Source organism: Schistosoma haematobium, chromosome ZW, assembly GCF_000699445.3.
Source record: "Schistosoma haematobium chromosome ZW, whole genome shotgun sequence".
NCBI classification, from domain to species: Eukaryota; Metazoa; Platyhelminthes; class Trematoda; order Strigeidida; family Schistosomatidae; genus Schistosoma; species Schistosoma haematobium.
Window position 1 is genome coordinate 73,974,634 of NC_067195.1, and position 26,884 is coordinate 74,001,517.

At 32.0% G+C, this 26,884-nt stretch overlaps 1 protein-coding gene across 1 annotated transcript in view; it reads left to right on the plus strand.

The window, feature by feature from the left end:
* Positions 1–26,884, plus strand: part of PRKD1 (Serine/threonine-protein kinase D1) — a gene marked incomplete at its 5' end in the record, with an annotated part of 154,737 nt that overhangs the window by 73,710 nt on the left and 54,143 nt on the right. Inside the window, 3 exons of the mRNA XM_051212282.1 lie at positions 5,940–5,976; positions 13,865–14,106; positions 15,436–15,528. Coding sequence (XP_051072451.1) covers positions 5,940–5,976; positions 13,865–14,106; positions 15,436–15,528 — 372 coding nt within the window. The remainder of the gene's footprint in view (positions 1–5,939; positions 5,977–13,864; positions 14,107–15,435; positions 15,529–26,884) is intronic.

Below are 26,884 nucleotides of genomic sequence, written 5' to 3' on the forward strand. Positions count from 1 at the left end.
TAATTTTGAATGAGTGAATTGAGAGCTTGAGCAAGCGGACTAAAACAAAACACATTCATAAGATTAATTAATAGAGGCAAGCAAAAGAAAAAAAATACGTCAGTTGATAAGAAGTAAACAAAAAAAAATTCTGTTTTCATTTTTTGTTCGAAAGAAAAACAAAATAAAAAAATAAAGGTCAGTCAATTTTGTAAAAAAAAATATTTAATTTTTTTCTGGCATAGAAACTTATATTCCTATCTCTTAACAATAATTAAATAATAAATAAAAGACAGTGGAGGTTTTTGGGGTATAACAAAGAAAAAAGAAAAAACAAACGTTTCTTTTTTAAATATAAAAGTTCATAAACATTCATTGATTTGAAACTAGTTTTTTTTTCTCTTTTAATGATAATAAACTGGTAATCCTTTAAAAGCAGATAGGACTAAGTTGATAACGATGTGGATATTTTAGATCAAGTTAAAGTATGAGTCTAATGATACCATGTTTTCAATAATATTTCAGTAGATGTGACTTAGTGATAAGAAAACTAAACATTAAAAAGACGTAGAATATATAGCACCTCATGTGCGATTGAGTTTGTTCTCATTCAATTCGGTCAAGCCCTTTTGTTAACTTCTTTAGCGGACAAAGTCATCCGTACTATAATAATTTATTGTGCCTTTATTAGTGTTGTGCTTGTATGAAATATGTATGCTTGAACATTGCTTACCGCCTACGCATATATTTAATTCTGCTAGCTTTATTATTAGCTGCTTAATTGACTCGATGATTCATCTGTATCCTTATATATATATACATGTACATTTAAACCTACACACTCCGCTCTTTCGATTCGCTGACTTACTCATTTGCCTCTCTGCTTTGTGGTCTGAGTTATCTGCTAATAAAACTGTAGTCGCTGCTTCTCTTTGCCTTCTGATTTTAAACAGCGTTGATGATTATATGATAACGGTTACGAGAGTGAGTGGTCAACGAAGCACAGCCACTACAAATATATCTGTAAACATTTCATGGATTATAATTAAACGAATGAGCTATAATGGTTTAAACTTCATCAGAGAATTTTTATATGTACAACATTTCTAGCTAATCATTTATAACTCATTCGTATTTGATAATGAAATGATTTGTAACTGAATTATTCATTACGAAAAAACAAACAAATAAATGCTTGATAAACAATACAAGTTAGTGACTATCAGCGTTCAATAGCTAAAGGGACAATGCGATGTCATTTGAAATGAACAGTACTGGGTTCGAGTCTCGGAATGAACATCAACTCTGTGATGTAGAAGGTTAATCCATCTAACGGGTAGAAAATAAAACGAAATATGCGTCCTGAATTCCACTACAAGCGACTGAAGATTGATTGGCGAGACTATAATTTATGGACGAGCAAATCAGAAGCGTTTGAGAGATTTCAAGGTTACGGCGCCAACTTCAGTGCTTAATGCTAACGTACGATTGGTTCACAGGGAATTTTGTACAAAACATGATAATTGAGCGGCAACAACAAATAAAACAGTGAGACTATAATTTGTGGACGAAACAATCAGGCATAAGATAATAGATCTCGAATTTTAACGCGAAAGCCTTTCATCCATTTGGTTAAATAAACTCCTGGCATTATAGCTGATGTCAGTTCGTGATGAAAACCCTATACATATTTCCTAAGTAAGGCAAATTACGACAATTATTGCGAACTGGATAATAAAAGCACCAGTAACACTGGCTGCAGCCAGGTACTACAATATATATACGGATGTTTATAGAGCGTACATACTCCTACATAGGCTTGGTTATATTCATCGTGTCGTATCCACAAGTAGCATTTTGTGGACTCAACAACCGGAGTGCACATAAACAATATCGAGGCTGAAAGAGTATTTGGGACTTTATCATGGCTCTAGATGCCGACTATTCTGTAGCTGTCTGGATGATTTCCTCTACTTCATGCATTACGATTTTAGAACCTCTGAACCTCTTTCTAACCTTGGTAAGGTTTCGAACCACGTATAAGACGTGTATCCACTTTATTTCCTTGGTTTTGTATAATATATTTTTACTCTATACTGACTGTGTGCTGACTGGCTAATATTTCTCAAGGTTACTTAAGATTCGTTCAAAGATCGTCTATAAACTAGAGTCTAGCTGATTTATTTCTTATAATACTTGTGACTTAAGGCAATATTGAGGCAATCTGTCCAGAATACACATATATCAATAATAAGAGACTAATCAATTGCACTCCTAAACATCAATGAAAAGTTTCAAACCATCAAAACAAAAAATGAATTTTTAATAAAAAATTCTTGAATAATTTTCTAATTATTATTGTTTTTTCACTTTTATGTAACTAGAGGTTATTTAACAGAGGGATAAACAAATTAAGTTTAGTCAATATGACATAATCAAGAAAACACTTCAAATCATTGAATGCTAAATCTTTATAACTTAAGTGAATTGTTAATCAATGTGTTGTATGCAAAATCAATCATTGAATATCCACTACTTATTTCTAATATAAATAATGAGGTAAATTACTTAGATATCATGAAGTTGAATATATTGTTAACTGTTAGAAAACAACAGCAAAAAAGAAAATAAGAGAAACGTGTTTTATCATTATGATATAGGTCGCTTATTATTATGTTATTAACGAAAAAAGAGAACAACATGACAAACTGTCACGAGGGGAAGATATTTTCTAGGATGTAAACACTAAAATAAATTAACTTCATGAATCTTATTATGATTTAATGGGTAGAAAAAAGAAACTTCTTTTTAACCTTCCTAATAAGACGACGATAATAATTATATTCTTATAAGCTATACACTAATTAAACTCAAAGTTTGATTTTATTCAATGTGACTATATGTTTTAAGTTATTTTATAAGCATTTTATTCATTCTATTAGTTCATAGTAAAGAGATGGGATAAAACATAATGTCTATGTACTTGAAGAAAGAAACATGAATTGATTTTAGTGTTTTATTATATTAATATTTAGAATTAGAATGGTCATTCGGTGAGACTATAATTTATGGATCAATCAATCAGGTGTAAGGAAACACGTCTCAGATTTTGGCGCGAAATTCATTCATCTATTTGGCTAAATAGAGTTTTAACATTATAGCTTATGTCAATTCATGATGAAAACCCTAAATCTAATTCCTAACCTTAACCATCAATTGTAAATCATAATTCGAATTCCTCACATTCGTTTATAACCCTCATTTGATTCTAATTATTAGGTGAACACTGCCAAGGTCACTTTAACTTCGCTCAATGGTCGTCCATAAATTATAGTTGCACTGATCATTCATTTTTTAGAAATATTCCTTCATTTACAAATATTATTAATTATTAAATATTTAACTGAATGTGATTATTCATTTTTTGTTTGGTTTATTTTGCTGGTTATAATTCATTTCAATTGTGAATAAGTTTGAGTGTTGAAAACGGTCAATCATTTACATTACATTTCATATGTGATTATCTTACTAAATTGTATACAATCTGATATCTTTAATCCATTTTGTATATAATTAGATGGATAGATATAATGCATATATATATAGTCTACTTGGTATACTGGAAAGATATGGTGATTATACGCTTCTAAATGTGAAACGTTTTACAAGTATCATGATCCCTTAAGAAGATTATAAATTTCATGAAGAAAATTATTCATTCATTCATCTTTTTTACTTTATTGATTGCATCTTATATACGTCAACTCTCAAAGTGCCAGATAAAAATGCTGTTTTGTTTGTAAACTATTGTGTCCTATTTGTCATCATTCTTCTGACATGAAATGTTTCCAATAGATCATGATGCTCTGTTGTGACGTTCATGGTCTACTGAACGGAATAATGTTAGTTACAAAACCATCGAAGATCAGGAAGCACTAGACAACAGTCTCGTCTTTATGTTACAGGCCTTAGATTAGTACAAAACACTCTTCTACTGCCTCCTAGTTCTGACTGATTGTGCAACTGAGATTCATTTATGATATAAACTATAAAATTCGGTGATCACCTCTAAAACTCTGAGCCAGGATACAGTGGTGTATAAGTCTAACTTTAATCAGTCCATAATATTGCGCTGGATCGAAAGTTCTGGGTGCACATTGCTGATAAGTCCCATATTCCGACAAACATGGCTATTCATAGCTTCCTGGTTTTGGGTGATTATCTAGGTAAGATCGATTCGTGATTTCAACAACATTCAAAAGTCATCGAGTATATTATTGCTGTTCACTTCGGATAATAATAGTTTATGTTTATTCTCTTCCTCGTTAAGTATTACTGTCATTATTTCTAAAACGTTTCTTAATCGTTATGTGTCATATTTTGTTTTATTAAGCAAAGCTATTGTGATGACATTCAGAGAAATAATATAACTACATTTCTTTGTGCCACAAGAACACCTATACCTTAGTTACACTATTTCTTTTTTGAGAAAAGAAGTTTAGGAACATTTCCTCTGGAAACATTTTAGTGATTTTAAAACAATCGCACATTATCAATGTAGACCTTAGTTTAAAACTGCATGTATTGACTAATATACATGTAAACTCAAGTGTTGATTTGAGAAACGATGATGAAAAATAAGATAGATAGATAGATACTGAACTGACAAACACCATATTATTTAAATCGAAGGACAAAATGTAGGCTGAAGTACAGTTTATTTATCGATGAAGATATATCAACATAACAATTATACATTTAACGTTTTTCCATCAATTCACGGCATATAACTCTTGGTTATATTGCAGTAAACGAGAACACAAATAGATACCATTGAATGTCCTACTGTCATATGATTTTGAGGTGGTGGAGAAAATTTGTTGTTCAGGCTGAGCTACAAAACCATCGAACGTATTCGAATACAACATTATAGAACATCTTAATAGAATCTGAGAACCATACAGTAAATACTTAATTTGAAAAATGTCAATCAATTGTCTCAGATTTCATTGTTCCTTCATTTCCACAGAAATATCTCTCTGTTCTCGTTCTCTTTTCTTTGATTTTCACTTTAGACTGATGAAACATACTACTTATATCTATCGACATCAGTAGCACACACTACAATATTATATGTGATTTTTTTTCAATTTTTACTGTTCAACATAAATGTGCTGGACATTGAAGATTGACTTAGTGGTTTTATACTGGTCTTCAAACATCAAGCGAAAAATAAACATTTGTTTTGCTTTAATGTTTAATCAAATTTGCAGATCGATAGTTTACTGAATTAGATGGTCAGACAAATAACAGTTTGAAGTATTTTGCTAATGACGTTTTAATGCTTTGAGCTTGTTCAGCAAATAATAAAATAAATTTTTGATACTTGAGTCATTTTTAACTTTCTTGTATCAAACTGTGATTATATTTTTATGATGGTCAACATAAAGGTTATGATTCTGTAGTGTAAGAACACTGTAAGTTGATCATTTGCCTTTAAAACAAAACAACGCTGTATCTTTAAATTGTCTATATTCTTAATTATTTCAAATAGATAGACTTAAGATAGTTAACCATTCAGTACTCCAAGGTTAAATGACTAATTTTTTTATTTTCCTAAAAGATTGGATAAGGTATTCTTTCACTTTATATACAAATATTTGTAATAAGTGATGGTGTTTGAAGCTAACTGTATTGGGTTCGAATCATTGAGTGAATATCAATTCCTGTATGCACTTAAATCCAACTGAGTTCCACATAGAACAAAACGTGTCTCCTGTATCTCACTACTAGACACTATCCATCTTTACTTATAATGCATGTGACTGAAGACAATATCGAGGCAATCCGCAAAGGATGCACATATGCTTATAAGGGACTGTTATTGTTATTGAATCAAAATCATATTAACATTCTGATCATTAACCTTTCGTATTATTTTTTTCTATACAAAATTTCAGGTCACTTAAATCATGAAGCTAATGATCATGATCTCAGGTAATTGAGTATTGAATTAAAAAAACGTTTTCAGTAATACAAAATTTAAGTTTTACTTATAAAAATGTATCTTTTTCATTTTTCGATTGTCTAGATGAAGCATTTCTAATTAGCTTAGGTTTATTGTGGATTACTTTGTGACAGTATTAACTGACTGTCGAATCCCTATCGCTTATTCTATTAAATTATGTAGCAAATATATTGATAAGATTCATTTTTCTTCATCCTGTTTTAAGTGTTTTCATTGTTTAAGACTGCCGATATTTTATTACACTGACTGAATTGTTGATATTACACAATATAACATGTACATAAATGAAACCAGATTCTTATAAAATCTCAGCCATTGAGATAAGAAATAACTTTAGAATTTCATTCGGCAATCTGGTCTGGACTGTCTTTAGGAAAATAAATAAACTTCACTGATTGAAATCATGAGTCAATTGAAGCTAGAAAACCATGGAAAACCTGGAAGCACTGAACGGCCGTTTCGTCCTAGTATGTATGTATGTATGTATGTATGTATGTATGTATGTATGTATGTATGTATGTGCAGACGAAAGAACCATCGAACGTGTTTAGGACTCTAGACAATAGTCATGAATGAAAATTGTCACAAATCAAACTTGTCATTATAATATAACCAAAGCTCACAGTAGAGAAAATACAATCGAAATCAATAATATTGTGGTGTGAGCTACTTATATTCATATAAGTAGTATATAACGATATTCAGGAATAGAATGTATTTGAGTAGAAGATCGAGGCAATTGGTATGAAAATTCAAGAACAATGAAACCTGAAACGATGGACTGATATTTGCAAAGGGTATAGTCATGTTTGAGACAATTGATTTATATTTTGCAAATTAACTATTTACGGTAGGGTTCTCAGATTTCAGCAAGATGTTCTGTTTGTGCTCAAATACATTCGATTGACCCCTAGTCGTGTTACTGTTCACTACAATATTTCAGTAAAGTGAGTAATATATATTATGGAAGATTACTTGCATTTTAATCAAGTTTTCAACATATAACATATAGGAAGCATTTCGACAATGTAATGAGAAGTGGTAGGTTGTGAGAATTATGTGATATATTTGTGCAATACATTTCAAACAATTTGAGAAGCATATTTTAGAATTTCAGGAATTTCTTTTTTAAATAATAAGGACAATTTAAGATACATGTTCTTTGATAGTAGTAGGTGAGCATATTTTGAAATAAACTAACTTATATTGTTTACAGTAAAAGACTCAATTACTTTCACAAATGACTTTAATTCATCATTAAACTGTCAAGTTTATTCAACAGTTTGTTGTTTCACTTACTAACGACATGTATTTAAAGTTACTTGTAGGATAATGTACAGTAGTATACGTTCAGAAACTTAAGAATTCCCATGAAATGAAATCAGTGTTTTAATTCAAATTAAACTGAAGTGTTATTTAGATGTTATAGCAACTAACCGATAATCAATTTCCATTATGGTTAATTTTTGTTAAGCACTTTTATTAACTTATTTAACAGACAATGTTGTTCGAGCAGTAACAACTTATCTATTTCTTTGTACTATTATGATCATTATCTTATCTGTATAAACCTGTACGCTTGATCACATAACAGCCTACGCACATACCTCTCCCTAGCCAAAATGTTAATCGCTTAAATATCACTCTATGATTCATCCTTCTCTCCATGTTATATGTACTCAGATCCTATTATTAGCCTTATCCATTCAATTTGATTATAAATTTGCCTCTATATTTGCTCACCGTTCACACATTAATCTTTCTGCTTCAAATTCGCTTGATGTACTTATAACTTTGTTGTCTGCGCCATCCGATAATAAACTGTAGTTGCCGCTTCTTATTGCCTTCTGATTTATATAAAGACGGTTATCAAGGTGATTGATTACCTAAACTAAGCCACTACAATGTAGTTTGAAAGTTACTAAAAATGAGTGATTAAGTGACCCGATGGATTAAATAATTTAACCATATTGTTATACTGGTATTGTTACCAAATATACATCGAAAGTTCAAAAAAGTGTAAACGAATCGTTATTGACTTATTAACAAATAAAACGTTGAATTAAGTAATTTAAACTGTCAGCATATGTGTAACTTGCTAGGAAACTGGTTCCATCAGAAAACTGTTCTTAATTTTTAAAGGATATTCTGTGATCTTATTGATTTACTTAACAATAGTTGCTTACTCATCTCTCCTCATTCTGATGAGTGTTTCACCTGCATAATGTATCGACAGGACCATAGCTTACAATTTTCTAGTAAAAAGCTCTACATAATTACGAAATATGCATCGTTTTGAGCTATAGACAATTTGATAACAAAGCAAACAATAGAAAATCTGTATCAAGGGTATCTTTGATACAATTACTATCAAGACGATCAGTTTGTCTATTATTTAAATAAAAACATCAAACAAAAATATCGTACTGGAAAATAGCGGAACAGGTGGGCAGAGCATTTTGAAGAACTGTTTAATATACCGGCCCCAGTGAACCCACTGGACGTCAGAGCAGCACACGCAGACCCTTCAAATAATGTCACTCTGCCAACGATTGAAGAAATCATGATGGCCATCAGACAAATCAAGGGTGAGAAAGCAGCAAGATTTGACAATATGCTAGTTGAAACATTGAAGCCAGATATGACGGTAACTGCAAAATGCAATTCTTCTTTCGTTACATAAATCTGTCTCATATTATTTATCGTTATCATTTTGTTGGAGTGATCCAGAAAATTGCTTGCAAAAGACAAGCAAGCATCAGGAATCACTAAGAAGCGTTTCGTGCAGTCAGCGTTCACTTGGAGTTTTTGCCAAAAATATCAAAGAAGCGAAACGTCACATGCAGAGGGTCTGATTGGCTGGTTGTTACACTGCTACTATGTTTAGTAGCATTCCATAATCTTCGAGCAACCCAAGGACATCTAAAAATATTATAAAAACCCTATATTTTCTGTGTTAAAATAAACCTTAGAGTAAACTACTTCTCGCGTACTTTGAGTCTTCTCTCTCGTGTTCAGGTCGCTGTATAGTTCTAGCTTGGGGGCTACGGAATAGCTTAGGAGACGAATACAGCGTTCAATCCTCAAGACTTATCACATTTCACTTACAAAATCTTGAAATAATCAATTAATTCTGAAAGCACTTCTGTGATTGCATATTATTTGGCAGTTATTGAAGGATATGTACACAAAAAGTAGTTAGAACTGTGCAATTTTCAGTAATTTCTGATTTTATATTTTAATGTAACTAAATAATGACTTTAATCAACATATATCCTTCTAGAATTGTACTTCATCTTTTCTAGATTACTATTTTTCTCTATTGACTTGTTTTTTAACTCGAAAATTCTTGTTTTTTTCGTAATTATTGATTTAGTACGATTGTCCACTCACTAAATATCGACTATGATGTGAGCTGCTTAAGGATAAGCCAATAACGACAACCACATTAGGGTTTTTGGTGCATTTACCTTTTCTGAGTAGTAATATCTATTAGCAAGTATATCACTCTGCACTTTATCTCTGTGAAGTAGACACCGAATCTTTTTCCTAGAATAATAATGTAAAGTTTACAATGATCACAATTAGAAGTACTAATATTATGATAAATGATTTGTTAGTAGTTGAGATTATGAATAAATATCTTTAATATGAAATAAGAGATTGTTCACTTTTCAATTGTAGTACTGCATTTGTTTCTAGAGACTCATGATTTTCTAAATTAATAGCTTCCTAAAAAAATGTGTTTACATTTTTGTTGGTTACCACGGGAGGTTTTCGGCATCTATCTTGCACTATTGATGTTCTGAACTTTTATTACGGAAAGTCCGTTTCTCAGCGTTATTACAACACATATAATCTCAACATATTAAGATAAATGAACAAATGTAACATATTTAGTCAACCAAACATTAAGAATAGCTTGTGTGTCTCAGCCCGGTACATGAATCATTAGATAAACTTTACTGATCCAAACCTTTTGGTTACATTGTCCATGAAACAAAATTGATTTAAAAGGTGGTTGGGGTTGTCAACAGGAGACTAATTTCAATCATCTTTTATTTAAACAGAGACCGTAGATTTTCTAGTCACTTAGACCAATGGTCACATTTCGACTTGACCAGTAGGATTCGATCAGCACTAAAAAGGAACTGTGTGATTACTCACAACTGATTGATCAATCAATTGTAAATACAAAACTGATTCAATGGCATGAGTTAATATTTACCTGGAAATATATTATTGTCACTATCTTCGTTTCCTAATCCTTCTAATCTCCCTATTACATAATGAAAAAATCAAAAAAATTTCTATCTACGTTGCATTGATTTTTAACTCATTATATTGTCTGTATTATTTGAAAAAAAATACTTGCTTCAAATTATTGTTTGTTACATTTTATTTAAGTAGAAAAATTGTATTCTTGGTATTTCGTGACTTAATGCAAGCCACTTCTTCAATATGAAGTCAAGAAATATCAGAAATAGAATTTTTCTACTCATTAGAATATAACAACAACAAAAATAATATTTTGGCGCAATTCGGTGGATCAGTTGAAGTGAGACATTAACACCTTTGGATTCTGACCGGCTCAATGGTCTAATGGTTAAGTGCTTGCGCGCGAGATTGATAGGTCCTGTGGTTCGAATCTCGTAGGGGACGGGATCGCAAGTGCGCACTGCTGAGGAGTCCCATACTAGAACGAAACGGTCATTCAGTGCTTCCAGGTTTTCCATGGTGTTCTAGCTTCAATTGACTTCTGATTTCAACCATTGAAATTACTAAAATCTCCACAAAACTCCTTCTGATATTTTTTTTCTATTAACTTTCTACCTAATTGAAACAATCAAGTTCAAATTTGGCATTGATACCTACGAATTTTCAACAAAAAAAATGTTTAAAAGAAATGCATAAGATATCATTCTATTTGTTTACATTGTATCCATTTTAATTACTGTCCAACAGGGGTATATCTAAGTAAATAACAATTCTATGAGAATATACTCAAACTGGCTTATTGATCTGTTTATTGATAATTATCAATGTAACATTATTTTTTAATTTATTTTTAAAGATTTTACTATTTACTAAATAGTATTCGTCATTTGTTTTAATTGTAATTACTGACAACTTTTGGTTACATACAATAACAGTAGGTGTCGCCTTGTCCTATTCTATTATTCTGTTGATAAGGCTTCATTTTTCAATGATTAGATTATAATTAATTGGAATAAAATCAGAAAACATTTATATTTTGGATAAATTGATTCATTTCCGTTCATTTACATATTCATATACTTGAATATGCTTGCTAAAATGATCTAGTTTACATTCAAAACATTTAAGTGTTAAACAAAAAATATAAATAGAAATCAATAATTAATTGAATGATTATTGGATTATTGATATAGTTATCATGACTACGGTTTTGGTTTCTATATTGATTGATTTATCACTGAAAATTTCTTTCAGTTCTTCATGTATTTAATAATATAAAACACATAGAAATAAGATTTTCAACATTGGTATGTTTAAATGGCAAATAATCTGTTAAAATGGATTATTCGGACGAAAAAAATGTTGAAAAATGATAATAATTCATATTGTACAAAGACGTTTATTATTCCGTGACGGTGTGGTGTAATCATTAAAATGTTAAACTTTCAGCTGGTTCTACTCCCACTTCACCTACTTTGGTTTTGGACTAGTTAGTATTATCCCTAAACCTCACAGTCAAAGTGTGACTTGAAGCTTAGTGCACTAATCTATACTTAAGAAAAATGAATCTTTTAATAATAAACAAAGTAATCAAAGCGATTATAGATATAATTTATTATTGACTGATTAGTGAGTACTGGTCGGTGTCATACATGTCATGTCTTCTTTAGTGCTGATCAAATTCTGTCGATCAAGTTGCAATATGGCTACTAGTTTAAGTGACTCGACTTTGGATGCACGACATTAAGGTGCATTTTGGTGATTGGAGGCAATCGACAAGAAACTATGAACCTACGTTTAATGATATTTGATAGTAAGGTATGTATGTAACCACTAATGCTGCCTGATGGAAACAATTCCGCGCCATTAAACTCAGTAGTCGGGTATGTTATCTCTGAGCCATCAGGGCCACGACTTGCCTCTTGTATGATGGGAAGCGAAGAAGGACTGAAGATATATGGCATTGGTCGTTACTCGGTGATCAATTAATTGTAAACACATTTCAGTCATACAAGAGGTTAGTCGCAACCGCGAATGCATGGTAGTGTCATCTCTGTCTGAGGTTTCATTGAGATTATAGATATACTTTGCTGTTCCATAACACTAAACGTAAGTTCAGAGTTTTCTGTCGCCTATTTCCAACCATCACTATAAAGATATAGCTTGAATCATGGACTGAATCTAGTAAGATAACTATTGAAACCAGGAAGCAGTTGACAGCTGATCCGTTTTAGTGTGGGACACAACCATAACGCACATTTACAACCCCAACAGAAACCAAACATAGAACAGTCAAGTCTTGCATCTAATACTTAACCTTTAGACCATCGAGTTGCCTTCCACTTATTTGTGTTCCTACACGTAACCAATTCGTAACTGAAAAAATAAAACAAAGAACAAAACTTGTGAGCAATTACTATTTATTTCACATAAATTAATTATCAGTAAGTATTAGATGTGTTGCATAAAACGATTCTAAAATTCCCCAGATCTTAAGTTCGTTTCCACTATACATGAAAAAATTATTTCTCATTATTATTATTATTATCATCAGCTTTATTCAATATTATATTTTTGGTACAATATAGAATTCTCAGCGTAAAGTATTTCAACAATTTTCCGTTTCTTTCTTCTTGGTCGGTCCTGGCGATAAATATTGAGTGATCGCCAGTTAGATGTTAGCAGTTCAGTAAATGAACATCTGAATAATGTGCATTCTTTTCGCTGTATATTGCCAGCAACCACATTCTCTCTTATTGAGTTTTTTGTAACTTTGACAACGAAAGGTTGTACACTTTAGAAACGCAGCAGAATACATCATGTGATTAATAAACATATTGATATATGAAAACAAATAAAAATAGATAACTTATTGAAATATCTGGATGGCAGGAACAGGTAGCCCAGATGCTCAAGCAGGCCGCCTTTTGTTGGGATACTAATTACTTCATGGAGCAGGAAATTCAAGATGTCAATGCATTGAAATAAGTTAAATTTCCTTCAGGTCTCACCCAAAAATATAATTTAATCATTTTTCAATTTTTTAAACCATCATAAGCACTGTAGGTGTCATTACCAAGGTTTGATTTGATAATTTCGAATAAATTGAGCATTGGGTTGATTGTTATAAATAAAAATAAAGTGACTTACACTAAGTCACGAAACGTCAGAAAATCCAATTTTCTACTCATTGGGATATTACAAATATATTATTATTTTTATTTACATCATAGGCACTTTTAAAACATGTTGTGTAATTTAGATATGGATTTATTACATTTCATTCGAAATACAACTTTTAATAAAGATGGTAAACAATAGTAAGAAACTACTTTTCACAATCTATGAACTGAAGAGATTGCATTGTTGAAATACTCTTATTTTTTCGAAACGAAAGTGTACTGCGTAATCTTTTTCATAATCTAATAATTTTAAAACGATTACTTACTGACTCACTTCTGTTACTCATCGTGGAGTAGGATGGGCCACCCACTGGGATTCTCCATCGAATTCTTTCCTGGACAATTCTTTCTAACTGTTTCCAGTTGCTATTCGTCCTTTTGATATCTGCTTTGAATTCTCGGCGCAGTGTATAAATATTGTATTAAAAATGAAATGTTTCTATTCTTTTATTTTTAGTAATACAACAATTCAAAGGTATAAGACAATTATTAAAATTGGTCAAATTCAACCAATCAATACATCACCTCTTAGAAAAAGTAGTATACTACTAGGCAAACCATTATGGAGTCAACAAGTTATTGAAAAACCACTTGAAGTTCCGCATACATTCGAGTTGAGACGAAGTGCTAAGCCTATTGTTTGTCAAAACTGTCATCGTTTATTACATGGATTATTTCGGCAAGGTTTACAGTGTAAAGGTTGGTTATTACCTACCCACAATTCTATACATTTTTGAACCCGTAATTCTCAGACCTCATCACGTACTGACCATCGCCCTCTTGTATTTTGCCGTCGATATGCAAGAAGGAATAAGACGTGACTTTAAAAGAGGTTTTATTACCCAAGATAAGACTCCGTGATTGATAGAATCCACATTGTACAGAATATTGGAGAAGACAGTGTTAGTTCCATGTATTGACACTTTGAAAAGGTGACAATTATTGTTGTTTTTGTGGCAATCGTACAACACCTTCAAAGTCACTCGTTATTTTTTAACCTTTGGTCTGACGAAATGCTGAATTTCCAGTGTTATCCTTCGCCTAATGTATTTATCACATGAGCAAATTACGTACAAAGAAAATATGACTTTCAATAAGCTTGTCTCGAAATACAGTTAAGGCATAAAATTTGTGGAAACATAAAGTCAGTTTTTCAAGATTTTGTTATTAGACCATAGTTAATAGGTAGTGTAGTAGTAACAACTATAATAATCAAGATTTTGTTGGTAATAATAATAAACGTAGTGTTAATATGATATGAATTGTTCAGTATGCAGTTATTTAACAGCGTAAGCATCTCATTCACACAGGAAATCAGTGGCTGTTTGAACAGCCCGGTGATAACGTCTCAGACTGTGAAACCTAGTGACCCATGTTTGAATCCATCAAGGAATATCAGTTCCTTCAGTATTGCATCGTGATGGCGACTTTCAAGCAGCACGAGACCCAAGTTCAGAGCTACCTACCTACCACCTCCAAGCACGTTACATCAAATATATATATATAATTACATATTTTGGTGATATATACGTAACATGTACTGTATTTTTATTTTGGTACTTAGCCATATAATTCCTATTCAAAAACAGTTATTTTAAAGCATACTATCTTCATTGTTTAATTCTGAAAATGCCATTTTATATTATCTGATTATTTTATCGCTTATAAGTAAACTTATCCTTCAATTGCGGAATCACCATCGATCGGGTCGAATACGACAGGCAGAGGTTGGCAGCATTAAACGTTCTCTTTACTGTTCTAGTCAATCTATTCCGTAATACATAATGAAGAGGCACAAAGCTTAAAAAGTGTGTGTATTGGCTTGGAGAAGAACCTTTTCTATACACACCTCTGCTGATAGAACCATTTTCTTTTCTACTTAACTAAACGTCCAGGAAATTTAGTTTGTTATCTATTTCCTCTTCACATGTAAATTTAATAGCAGGATGTTTGTTATTAAATAGTTCTATTAGAACTATAAGTAAACTAACAAAAATCTTTGTGCTTTGTTCATTGATTTAAAAAAAGACTGTAAATTATGGGTACATAAGAAATGCGCCACATCGATACCGAACAATTGTGATGGTGAACAATTTTCTCAAGAAGACAATCCCATCAAAGGTAAATATGACGGTTTGATTTTTTTTAATGCTCTGTACTTTATAAAAAGATTTCATGCAATTGGTTCCCTTTATGAATTTAAATAGAGCAAGAACAAACATTGATGCAGAATAGTATGAATTCATATTATTTCGAGGTTTCTCGTCAGCTGCTTACAAACCAAAATTGTGATAGAATTTTTACATGGAGATAGTGTGAAACAATTGACATAAATGAGTGTAAATAACGTGATTACAATAATAACTATATATATATATATATATATATATATATTTGCTAGAAACAGGTCAGAGGTCAAAAGAGGGGGTTAATCCAGGGTGGGTGGTGTAATAATTTAGTGAAGTTCATAAATTGTGTGATAATTGTAGAGATTAATGGAATTAAATAATGATAAGGTAGATTGCGTAATAATAATTAAATAGGGTTTGGAAAGTTAAGATGATTTAAGAGGATCAGGTGACGGAAATGTGTGAATAAAATTTATTTTAAGAATCAGGTAATAGGGGAGTATAAATTATCTTAGAATAAGTAAATGAATAAAATAACCAAAACACAAAACAAACAGAAACAAAAAGATTACCAGGGTAGTGAAAAGTTTATTAAAGTCTCTTTTTGGATGCATAAGTCCGGTTTCAGTTTCTTAATTGCAATGGCTTCAGCAAAGCGGAGAGTGGTAGTAGTTCTTTGTCTATTGATTATTTTAAACGCGCGCATAATATCGACGGTATGCCCGGTGTCAAGTAGATGCCGAGCTATTGCACTGTTAAAAGCTTTAGTCCCTCTCAGCGTCAAGTTCTTCGGAATATGCTCAGAAATGTGAACCTGTACTCTTCTCTCAGTTCTTCCAATGTATGTGCTACGGCACGTACATGTGAATTGGTAAATGCAGTTGGAGCAACTGAGGGAGAGGACTTGTCGATTTTCGTTTGTTTCAGTGAGGAATATGTTTTCCATAACGTAGTCAGTTTGGCTGCCGGGTAGGTCACTTTTAAAGCCAAACTGACTACGTTATGGAAAACATATTCCTCACTGAAACAAACGAAAATCGACAAGTCCTCTCCCTCAGTTGCTCCAACTGCATTTACTAATTCACATGTACGTGCCGTAGCACATACATTGGAAGAACTGAGAGAAGAGTACAGGTTCACATTTCTGAGCATATTCCGAAGAACTTGACGCTGAGAGGGACTAAAGCTTTTAACAGTGCAATAGCTCGGCATCTACTTGACACCGGGCATACCGTCGATATTATGCGCGCGTTTAAAATAATCAATAGACAAAGAACTACTACCACTCTCCGCTTTGCTGAAGCCATTGCAATTAAGAAACTGAAACCGGACTTATGCATCCAAAAAGAGACTTTAATAAACTTTTCACTACCCTGGTAATCTTTTTGTTTCTGTTTGTTTTGTGTTTTGGTTATTTTATTCATTTACTTATTCTAAGATAATTTATACTCCCCTATTACCTGATTCTTAAAATAAATTTTATTCACACATTTCCGTCACCTGATCCTCTTAAATCATCTTAACTTTCCAAACCCTATTTAATTATTATTACGCAATCTACCTTATCATTATTTGATTCCATTAATCTCTACAATTATCACACAATTTATGAACTTCACTAAATTATTACACCACCCACCCTGGATTAACCCCTCTTTGACCTCTGACCTGTTTCTAGCAAATATATATATATATATATATATATATATATAGTTATTATTGTAATCACGTTATTTACACTCATTTATGTCAATTGTTTCACACTATCTCCATGTAAAAATTCTATCACAATTTTGGTTTGTAAGCAGCTGACGAGAAACCTCGAAATAATATGAATTCATACTATTCTGCATCAATGTTTGTTCTTGCTCTATATAAAAAGATTTGTTTGTCCGTTAGCGTTTTTAGTTGCATTTCACAGAAATTATGATTAGGTGTTATTTGCTCTCTTTCCAAATTTGATTGTTCATTATAATATATTGATCACCAAACGAAGCATTGATGATGCCTTAATGAAAACACATAATCATCATACACTTTTAGTAAAAGTCAGTAGTTTTTATATAATTTAGTATTTGTGCAGTCAGCTGCAGTGTTTATTGACAGTCGTTGAACTCTCTTCCTTTCTTATTGAAGAATTGTATAGATAGATCAATAAAAAAATACTTGGTGACCTGACGAATATCTTGTCTACCTGTTCCTGCCATCTAAATATTTGAACAAGTCATCTGTTTTTGTTTGTTTTAACAAATCATTATGCCTACACAACTGTTATTAAACACTTGTATCTTCTGGATGATGGCTTTCGTAGTTATCCACGTTTCCGCCTCAGTAGACAGTAGAACAGTCTTGACATTTCTATTGAAAATTATGGATACACTTGAAAAGCCAAAAATATATATATGTAATAGGACCATGAAATGATTGTTCATTATGTACGATAGATTTTTATATTGTTTCTTTTAATTTATCATCTATACTTTTTCTATAAGTAGCCTAGAACGATTGTAGGAAAAAAATACCATTTTACATAAATTAGTCAATAATGATATGAAATAATGATGATGATAATAATAAAGATGAATTTACTAATATATCAGTAGAATTATTCGAAATTAACCTATGCTAGCTTCTTACTTGATACAGACATTAAAAAATATGACTAATTTATGAATTAAATAATATGACTTTTTAATAGTTGAGTTCATAAGCTTATTATCCCTCGTTCAGGAACACAGGACGCCCAATACCAATGTCTATCGAACTCTGTCTTAGACAATCTCTTCCAGTTGCTTTTTGTGCTTTTTATGTCTGCTTTTAACTTCAGATTCAGTGTGTTCTTTGGTCTTTCTCTTGTCCGTTTCCCACCTGTAGCTCCTCTAGAGTTCCCAAACTGTTCCCAAGCTCAGGGTTAGCAATCATATCCTGTAGAAAAATACCTTGCTAAAAAACACTAACCAGATGTCATACATTAGTCATACTAAAGATCAGTTATAAGTGAAATAGATGTGTTTTACATTAACAGGAATAATAAAATTATAAATATTATTTATTACATAATTCAGTCGGGAAGTTTGAGTTAATCAATAGAGGTTGAATATTTCAGTTTGAAATTTATCTTATGTTGTTCAAATATCAGTATAGTGGTACCTATGGTTATATGTTGACTATTTATAGTAATGGTTATCGACAAAATCTAAATCACAACTGTGATCAAAAGAAGTGTGATTGCAAGTGTTTTCAATGTTTCTGGGTCTTTATGGATTTATTATTATTTCAGTTCTATAGAACATGATAAATCATTATTATACACCTAAACGACGATCCTATGAATATACATGTTTATTTCTAATAAAAATTGATATAAAATTTAACCTTTCAATTGTTGAAATATATTTTAAACTATTAAACTATTTTCTGATATTTTTATCTGGCCTTTTATAAACCATACTGGTAGATGTTCACTCAGTCGTTAGTTAAGTTGCCTGGTAGTAGTTGGCCTCCTCAATGTACATTACGAATTAAGCTGCTCCTGTCGAGATAGTTATATCGACCGTATTACCAAGAAACTTAAACAACGAATGAATGAACATCTACCGGCATGGTTTATGAAGTGCCAAAAAATACAATACACAGTTCTATTTTCTCATGTCATGTATATTAATAAATTTTATTAAAATTTTTCATATCTGATTAAAATACTCAACATGTTTTTAATAACTATTGAATTAAATGTGTCAATTTAATGAATCTAACTGATATTATTAAATGAAGTATTGAATAAATTTAACACTCCAAAACCATATCAGTCTCTCATGTGAGGAGAAGAAGAACGATCAGCTCCCCTTCCTAGATATACTTCTGAGTAGATGAGAAGATGGCTCAGTCAAGCGATCCATTTTGAGAAAACCGACGTGGATAGGCCAATACCTTATTTATTATAATTATTGCCCTGTGCAATATAAACGTGGTTTGATAAGGTGCCTACTCAACAGGCTTGACAGTATTTGTACAAATGACACCATTGATGATGATGTTAAGTTGCTAAGTAAAGCATTAATAGAAAATGGCTATCCTCTGAAATTCATAAATAGATGGAAGGTCAATGGTACAACGAGACCTACTGTAGCCTTAGTGAAAAAAGCCTGTCTACATCACCTTACCATTCAGAGGTGATTCAAATAGCCTTTTACTGAAACAACGACTTAAATCAGTCATCAACAAAACGTATTGCGCAGCAAAGCTCATTATCAAAGAAAGAACAAGGTGCATGCTTCATGCAAAACTTAAAAGACATGAAAGCAATTGCGTCACATCCCACTGTGTTTACCAATTTAAATATGTGTGTGGTCACACATACATAGGGAGGAGCAATCGTGACCTCAAAATTAGGGTGTGTGAACACGTACCAAAATGGTTGCAGAAACAAATACAATCAAGTGACCCAATAAGAGCAGAGGATAAAAATCCATCATTCTCTATTGCTAAACATATAATTGAAACAGACCATAAGATTGATCTAAACTCGGCTTTTGTGGTTTTGTATAAAAGTGTAAAAGGGCGTATACTAAGGTTTATTGAAGCCTTAGCCATACGAAAATTCAAACCCCCTTTGTGTGTTCGAAAACTGTTTGTTCTTACCTTAAATCTACCCTGGTAATGTTGACTAATTATCAAGAGTGATTAGGTTTCGAATTGTGTTCATATTACTATTACTCTTATTATTATCCTTGTCTCCTCTTACCCCATTTCCAGTCTAGTTGACCTTTTATTTTTATATATAAATGCTCTTAACAAGTATATGTGTGATCAGATTGTTCGAAATGTATTGCGCTAATACATCACGTAATTCTGATAATCTTCGTCTTCTTATTACATTATCGAAATCATACAGAAATCTAATGAGATATGAATACTTTAATCACAAAAAGGATAACTGTAGATTATTAAATGAGAGAAGTCACTCTATGAAGCCATAGAAAATAATCAGAATTTATGTTTAACTAACTTTTGAAATATTTTGGAGAATATTTGATATAAATAAATTTTAGCAACATAATAATCTTTTTATATTATTGTTTCTACTGTTCTACATTTCGAACAATCTGATCACACATGTACTTGTTAAGAACCTAAGGTTTATTGAAGCCTTGGCTATCCGGAAATTAAAACCCCCTTTGTGTGTTTAAAAACAATTTGTGCTTACACTTAACCTACCCTGGTAATACTGATTTATTATCCGGAGTGGTAATCACATTTGTTTTTGTGTACTTTATTATTTTTCCTTTGTTATGACTTACCCTTAACCTGTCTAGTTGACCTTTTAATTACTGTTCTACTTCAAATGAGGTTTTTAATGTTTACTATGTGAACACAGAAATAAACTTCCACAATAATGTTAATTTATATTTTTAGTTTAACAATTTTATACAAATAAATATTTTAATCAGAGAGTGGTTTTGTGGATATTATCGTAAGTTAATAGTTGAATTCATAAGTCAATTGAAACTAGACCACCATGAAAAGCCTGGAAGCACTGAACGGTTGTTTCGTCCCAGTATGGCAATCCTCTGCAGTGCGCATCCACGATCTCGCCTCATGATATTCGAACCACTGGACCTATCAGTCTCATGGGCGAACGCTTAACCTGTACACCACTGAGTCGGCATCCAACTGTGTTAATGTCTAACTTTAACCAATCCAAGAACTTATGCCACCGTCCATCATTGTCATCAGTGAGTAACTTTCTCACAACTGAATCTGGACTCTTTGTTATTTGATACTTGTCAATAAGGTGTATCTGAAATTGCTGAGAGAACTAATGCCTCCTAACGAACTCGATCTTAAGTCACCCGAATCAACAGTCTAAAATATTATTTTTGAAGCATTCGAGGCTTCTGTTGACCTCTTATAAAACTAAGAGATATTTACAATTGACTAACTACTGAGTAGACTAGTGATATTTATCTAACCCTATAATAATGATCAAATTCTATTGCACAAATATGATCGCTAGTTTAAATGACTTAATCAAGGCTAAAGGAATAGATAAGGATGACGTTGTTCACTCATCGATGATGCACCAGTTATAAACAATCCAACTCATTAGACTGGAGTTTTGATAAAAACTTTTAGTATAAGATGGAAGTTGTAAAAACCTTTCAGTTTCAACTAATATAGTGCTTGTAAGCAAATAAATAACTGACTTATGGAGGTAACACTGTCTTTAAGAAAATAAAAAATAAGAGTTGTTGTGTTGTATTTATAGCGATAAAAATATCAACAATAACAGGCCATACTCAAACAGCTTTATCCCATGTTTATTAGCATCAAGTTTAAAGGTCGCTTCTCATTTGTATATCAAGTTCAGATTAGCAAACCTAAAGACTTAAGATTACACGTAATAGTTATAGCTTAAATATTTAGCACCAACTTAGTGAAATCTGACTTATACATAGAAAAGAAATATGTTTAATGCTTTTATTTACCTTGAGTCATGATACAGCTTTTCTATTCCTAGTCTAATCTTGTCAGTACACCTTAGGAAAATTAGTTCCTCACTTTACATATCATTACGATTTGTACTCCCTCATATGATGTCTTCTTATTCATAATTATAAGCTTATCCTTCTTATTTTACATATTACTCTCCTTAACAATAATAATACCAATAATGGTAATAATATTAGTAATACCAACAGTAGTAATAATAATTGTCATTCTTTCTATTCTTATTATTATCACACTAAACACAACATAACAATACCTATTTTATATCAAAAACTTTACATAAAAATTTCAGTTTATTGATCAGAACTAAAATAACGTGGTAAGCGAACAATGTTGATTTCAATTAAATCTTGATTAGGATTAGGAATGTATTCCAACTTACAATTAGCCTTTATATACATAAATGTAATCTATAGTAATGAAATAGATTACATAAGTAGGCGTAATAAGTGTAATGTACAAAATGATAATAAAATAGTTTGTATATTAATGGTGATATAATTAACAGAAGCTTGAATAAATGTTTCAATAATTATTAAATAATTTCAATGGTTAAGATCATGAGTCAGTTGAAGCTAGACCACCATGGAAAACTTGGAAGCACTGGACGGCCGTTTCGTCCTAGTATGGGACTCCAAAGCAGTGCGTATTCACGATCTCTCCCCCTGCGAGATTCGAACCCAAGACCCACTGGTTTCGCGCGCAAGCACTTAACCACTAGACCACTGAGCCGGCATCCAACGGTGTTAATGTCTAACTTCAATTAATCCACCAAATTGAGTGACACATTCACAATTGTCTTCAGTGAGTTACTATCTCACAACAGACTCGATTAAACTCTGCTGGTCACTACTTCTCACTAGAACTCCAGGATATACCTCGTGAAGCCAGTCACTAGTGAGCTTATGTTGATTAATATCAGATGGGTTTTGTGAATATTATAATAATTTCAATGGTTAAGATCATGAGTCAGTTGTTAACTAATTCATAACTTGGAAAAAGTAAACAGTGAATTATTAGTCACTAAAAATTTATTAATGTTGTCTAGTAAGAGGTGTGCAAATACATAAACAGTGAATGAAGAGATATGAAAGAAATGAGGAAGAATAAATAAAATGAAGGTATGTCAAACTAATAAAGTCGTCTATTAAATCTCATCAGGTCATGGAAGGGATACGCGGTGTTATGTCCTTAACTCATACGAATACCGCGAATACGATTGCTAAATTTAGATACGCGGACTTATACGACCAACAAATAGTGCATACACCTGGACGTACAGCCTGGAGTCCCAATCGGTTCTTTTACATACTTCTTAACACCTATCTCAGCCTCCGCGATATGAATCATACCAAACATTCGGTTTATGTACAAGCCAAATAGACCACACCACACCAGAAATAGAAAATAACATTTATAAAAGATCAAGCCAAAAAGTGGCTGTGATTGTGGGTGACTGAAATTAACAAACTGGGCATAACTTTAGGACAGCAACTCGTATAATGATAGTCTATAAGTCAAAATAAAGCTTATAATAAGAGAAATCAGAATATACATAAACTAGTCACTTAATAGTTACACATTAAGAATATAAGTATAATATTAGTTCATAAATAGATCCCAACAGTTATTTTTGATTCTTCTCGTCGGAGTATAATATTGGGTCTTAAAGTTCTAGAAAACTCGTTCTGAACACAGATTAAAGTTATTGTCTCAAACCCTCACATCTTTAGACATATGTAAGGGACGGTGAGGAATCCTATCGGTAAACTGTGAAAGTATGCAGCAGATCAATCGAAACGATTTACTTTCATCATCATAGCACCTCTGCCGACCAATGATGATAACAATGGAGCTATGTATTATCTTAGTTTCACCATTTCCTTACCACACTGGATGATATTCAGTTATTCGTTGATCAAGTTATTTGGTGGAACATCTAGCATAGTCTGCTCCTCAGGACAGTTACATTAGTGAATACACATCAAAAGGGTGGAATCAAGCAAATTATCCTCTGTTTCACTACATACACCACTGATTGACTGAAAAATGACAAACTAGGATTAGCTGTCACAAAAGTCTTGTAGAACGTACTACGAGCACACCTGTTATCTCTGTACTAATTTATACTTTTTACATATTTTGACCAGTTATTTAATCTATTTTATTTTTATCGTTAACTCAGCAATTGCCTCGATTAAATATAACTGTATGTCAAAGTAAAGACTTGTGAAAATGTAACTGAAAAATGTATCATTCACTAATCAAATTTAAAGGATTGAAACGTTTATTTTTGAAAATACACTATGATATAAAGAGAAAGAATTATTTTGTAGAAAGAAAGGTATAAATTAATTTTAGTCCCCTGTTTAAGGGAAGACAAAGAATGTAAACACCTACGCTATTGTGACAGATTCTCAGCTATGTCATCTAGAGTCTCCAAACATTGGTCATAATAGTTACGCGGACCCCAACCAAGTAGTCTGCATCTACCAACATGACTAAGACTAAAAGTTAGTGACTTCAATGACTGATGTCGCGTTTTGGTTTGGCCACCCCTAACCTCTAACCATCCTTCTCCAACTTACTTATTATAAATAAGGGTTAAAACAAAATTATTTTATGGTAAACAATTTGAAAACTTTATTTCTTATTCAAATCAATTCGAAGTTATGCAACTGGATATTTTTTATCTTCTATAACATTCATTCACAAATTCTGCTTATTATCTTCACTGAAATTCATGACTTGTATGAGGAACCCAAATTCTGTTGTTGTATGTAATACCAAATGATTGAAATTTTCAATTATTTCGAAGAATATTTCTATCCTAAACCGAACAGATAGGTCCCGGGTTCAAATCCTAAGGGGTTTCAACTACTGAATAATTAAAATCTCCACAAAACCCTCTTCTGGAGATAAAATTGTATTAATATATTATATATTTAATAGCTGAGATGATGAGTTGATTGAAGTTAGACCACCATGTAAAACCTGGGAGCACTGAACGACCGTTTCAACCTAGTATGGGACTCCAAAGCAGTGCGCATCCACGATCACGCCTCATAATATTCGAACCACGGGAGCTATCAATCTCGCGCGCAAACACCTAACCACTAGACCACTGAGTCGGCATCCAACGGTGTTAATGTCTAACTTCAATTAATCCATGAAATTGAGCGACACATCCACCATTGTCTTCAGTGAGTTACTATCTCACAACAAACTTAGTTAAACTCCACTGGTTAGTGCTTCTCATTAGAACTCTAAGAAATACCTCTTGAATCCAGTCACTAATGAGCATATGTTGATTATCATCAGAAGGAGGTTTTTGGATATTATAGTAATTTTAATACTTGAGATCATGAGGCTCACAATAGGACGAAAAAACCGTCTAGTGCTTTTAATTTTTTACATAGTGGTCTAGCTTTAACTGACTCATGATCTCATCTATTAAAATTACTATAATATCTACAAAACCCCCTTTTGATATTATATTTTCTTATCTAACATTATCTATTAACAATGTTGTATGTTTATTTCTTTGAATATTCGGCGAGAATCTAATTTATGGACGATCTTTGAACGAATCTTAAGTAACCTTGAGAAATATTAGCCAGTCAGCACACAGTCAGTATAGAGTAAAATAATGTTATATAAAACCAAGGAAATAAAGTGGATACACGTCTTATACGTAGTTCAAAAACTTATCAAGGTTAGAAAGAGGTTCAGAGGTTCTAAAATCGTAATGCATGAAGTAGAGGAAATCATCCAGACAGCTACAGAATAGTCGGCATCTGGAGCCATGATAAAGTCCCAAATACTCTTTCAGCCTCGATATTGTTTATGTGCACTCCGGTTGTTGAGTCCACAAAATGCTACTTGTGGATACGACACGATGAATATAACCAAGCCTATGTAGGAGTATGTACGCTCTATAAACATCCGTATATATATTGTAGTACCTGGCTGCAGCCAGTGTTACTGGTGCTTTTATTATCCAGTTCGCAATAATTGTCGTAATTTGCCTTACTTAGGAAATATGTATAGGGTTTTCATCACGAACTGACATCAGCTATAATGCCAGGAGTTTATTTAACCAAATGGATGAAAGGCTTTCGCGTTAAAATTCGAGATCTATTATCTTATGCCTGATTGTTTCGTCCACAAATTATAGTCTCACTGTTTTATTTGTTGTTGCCGCTCAATTATCATGTTTTGTACAAAATTCCCTGTGAACCAATCGTACGTTAGCATTAAGCACTGAAGTTGGCGCCGTAACCTTGAAATCTCTCAAACGCTTCTGATTTGCTCGTCCATAAATTAGAGTTAAACGTTACTTTTTTCTTTCAAAACAATAATGTATCATTTTCTTTCTCCATATAATCAATTTTATATAAAGTAAAAGTTATTTTTATTATATTAAGCTTATAATATTTATCAGCTTATAAATTAAATATTTCTTTCTAATCTAATATTGAACACCGTTGTTTGTTGTTGTCGGTGGTGGTGGTGGTGGTGTTTTTGTATTTCTATTATTGTTGCTAATTACTTTTTTTCAGTATTTTTTTTAAAAAAAAAGAAACATTCTTCAAATAAATCAGTCAACAACTAATAATCAGTTATAAAATATCTTTATTTATTTTAAACAAATTGGATAAGTCAATTAAGCATGCATCAATAAAGTATTCTAATAAATTTTTTTATGCTTCATAAAGCAGATTAAATTGTTTATATTTTTTTGTATATTTCGATTTTTCAAAAAATCTATTCTCAATTGTATGATTGTATATTGATCAAGTTTGCATGGTTGCATGGGTGTATCTAGGGGGAGAGAG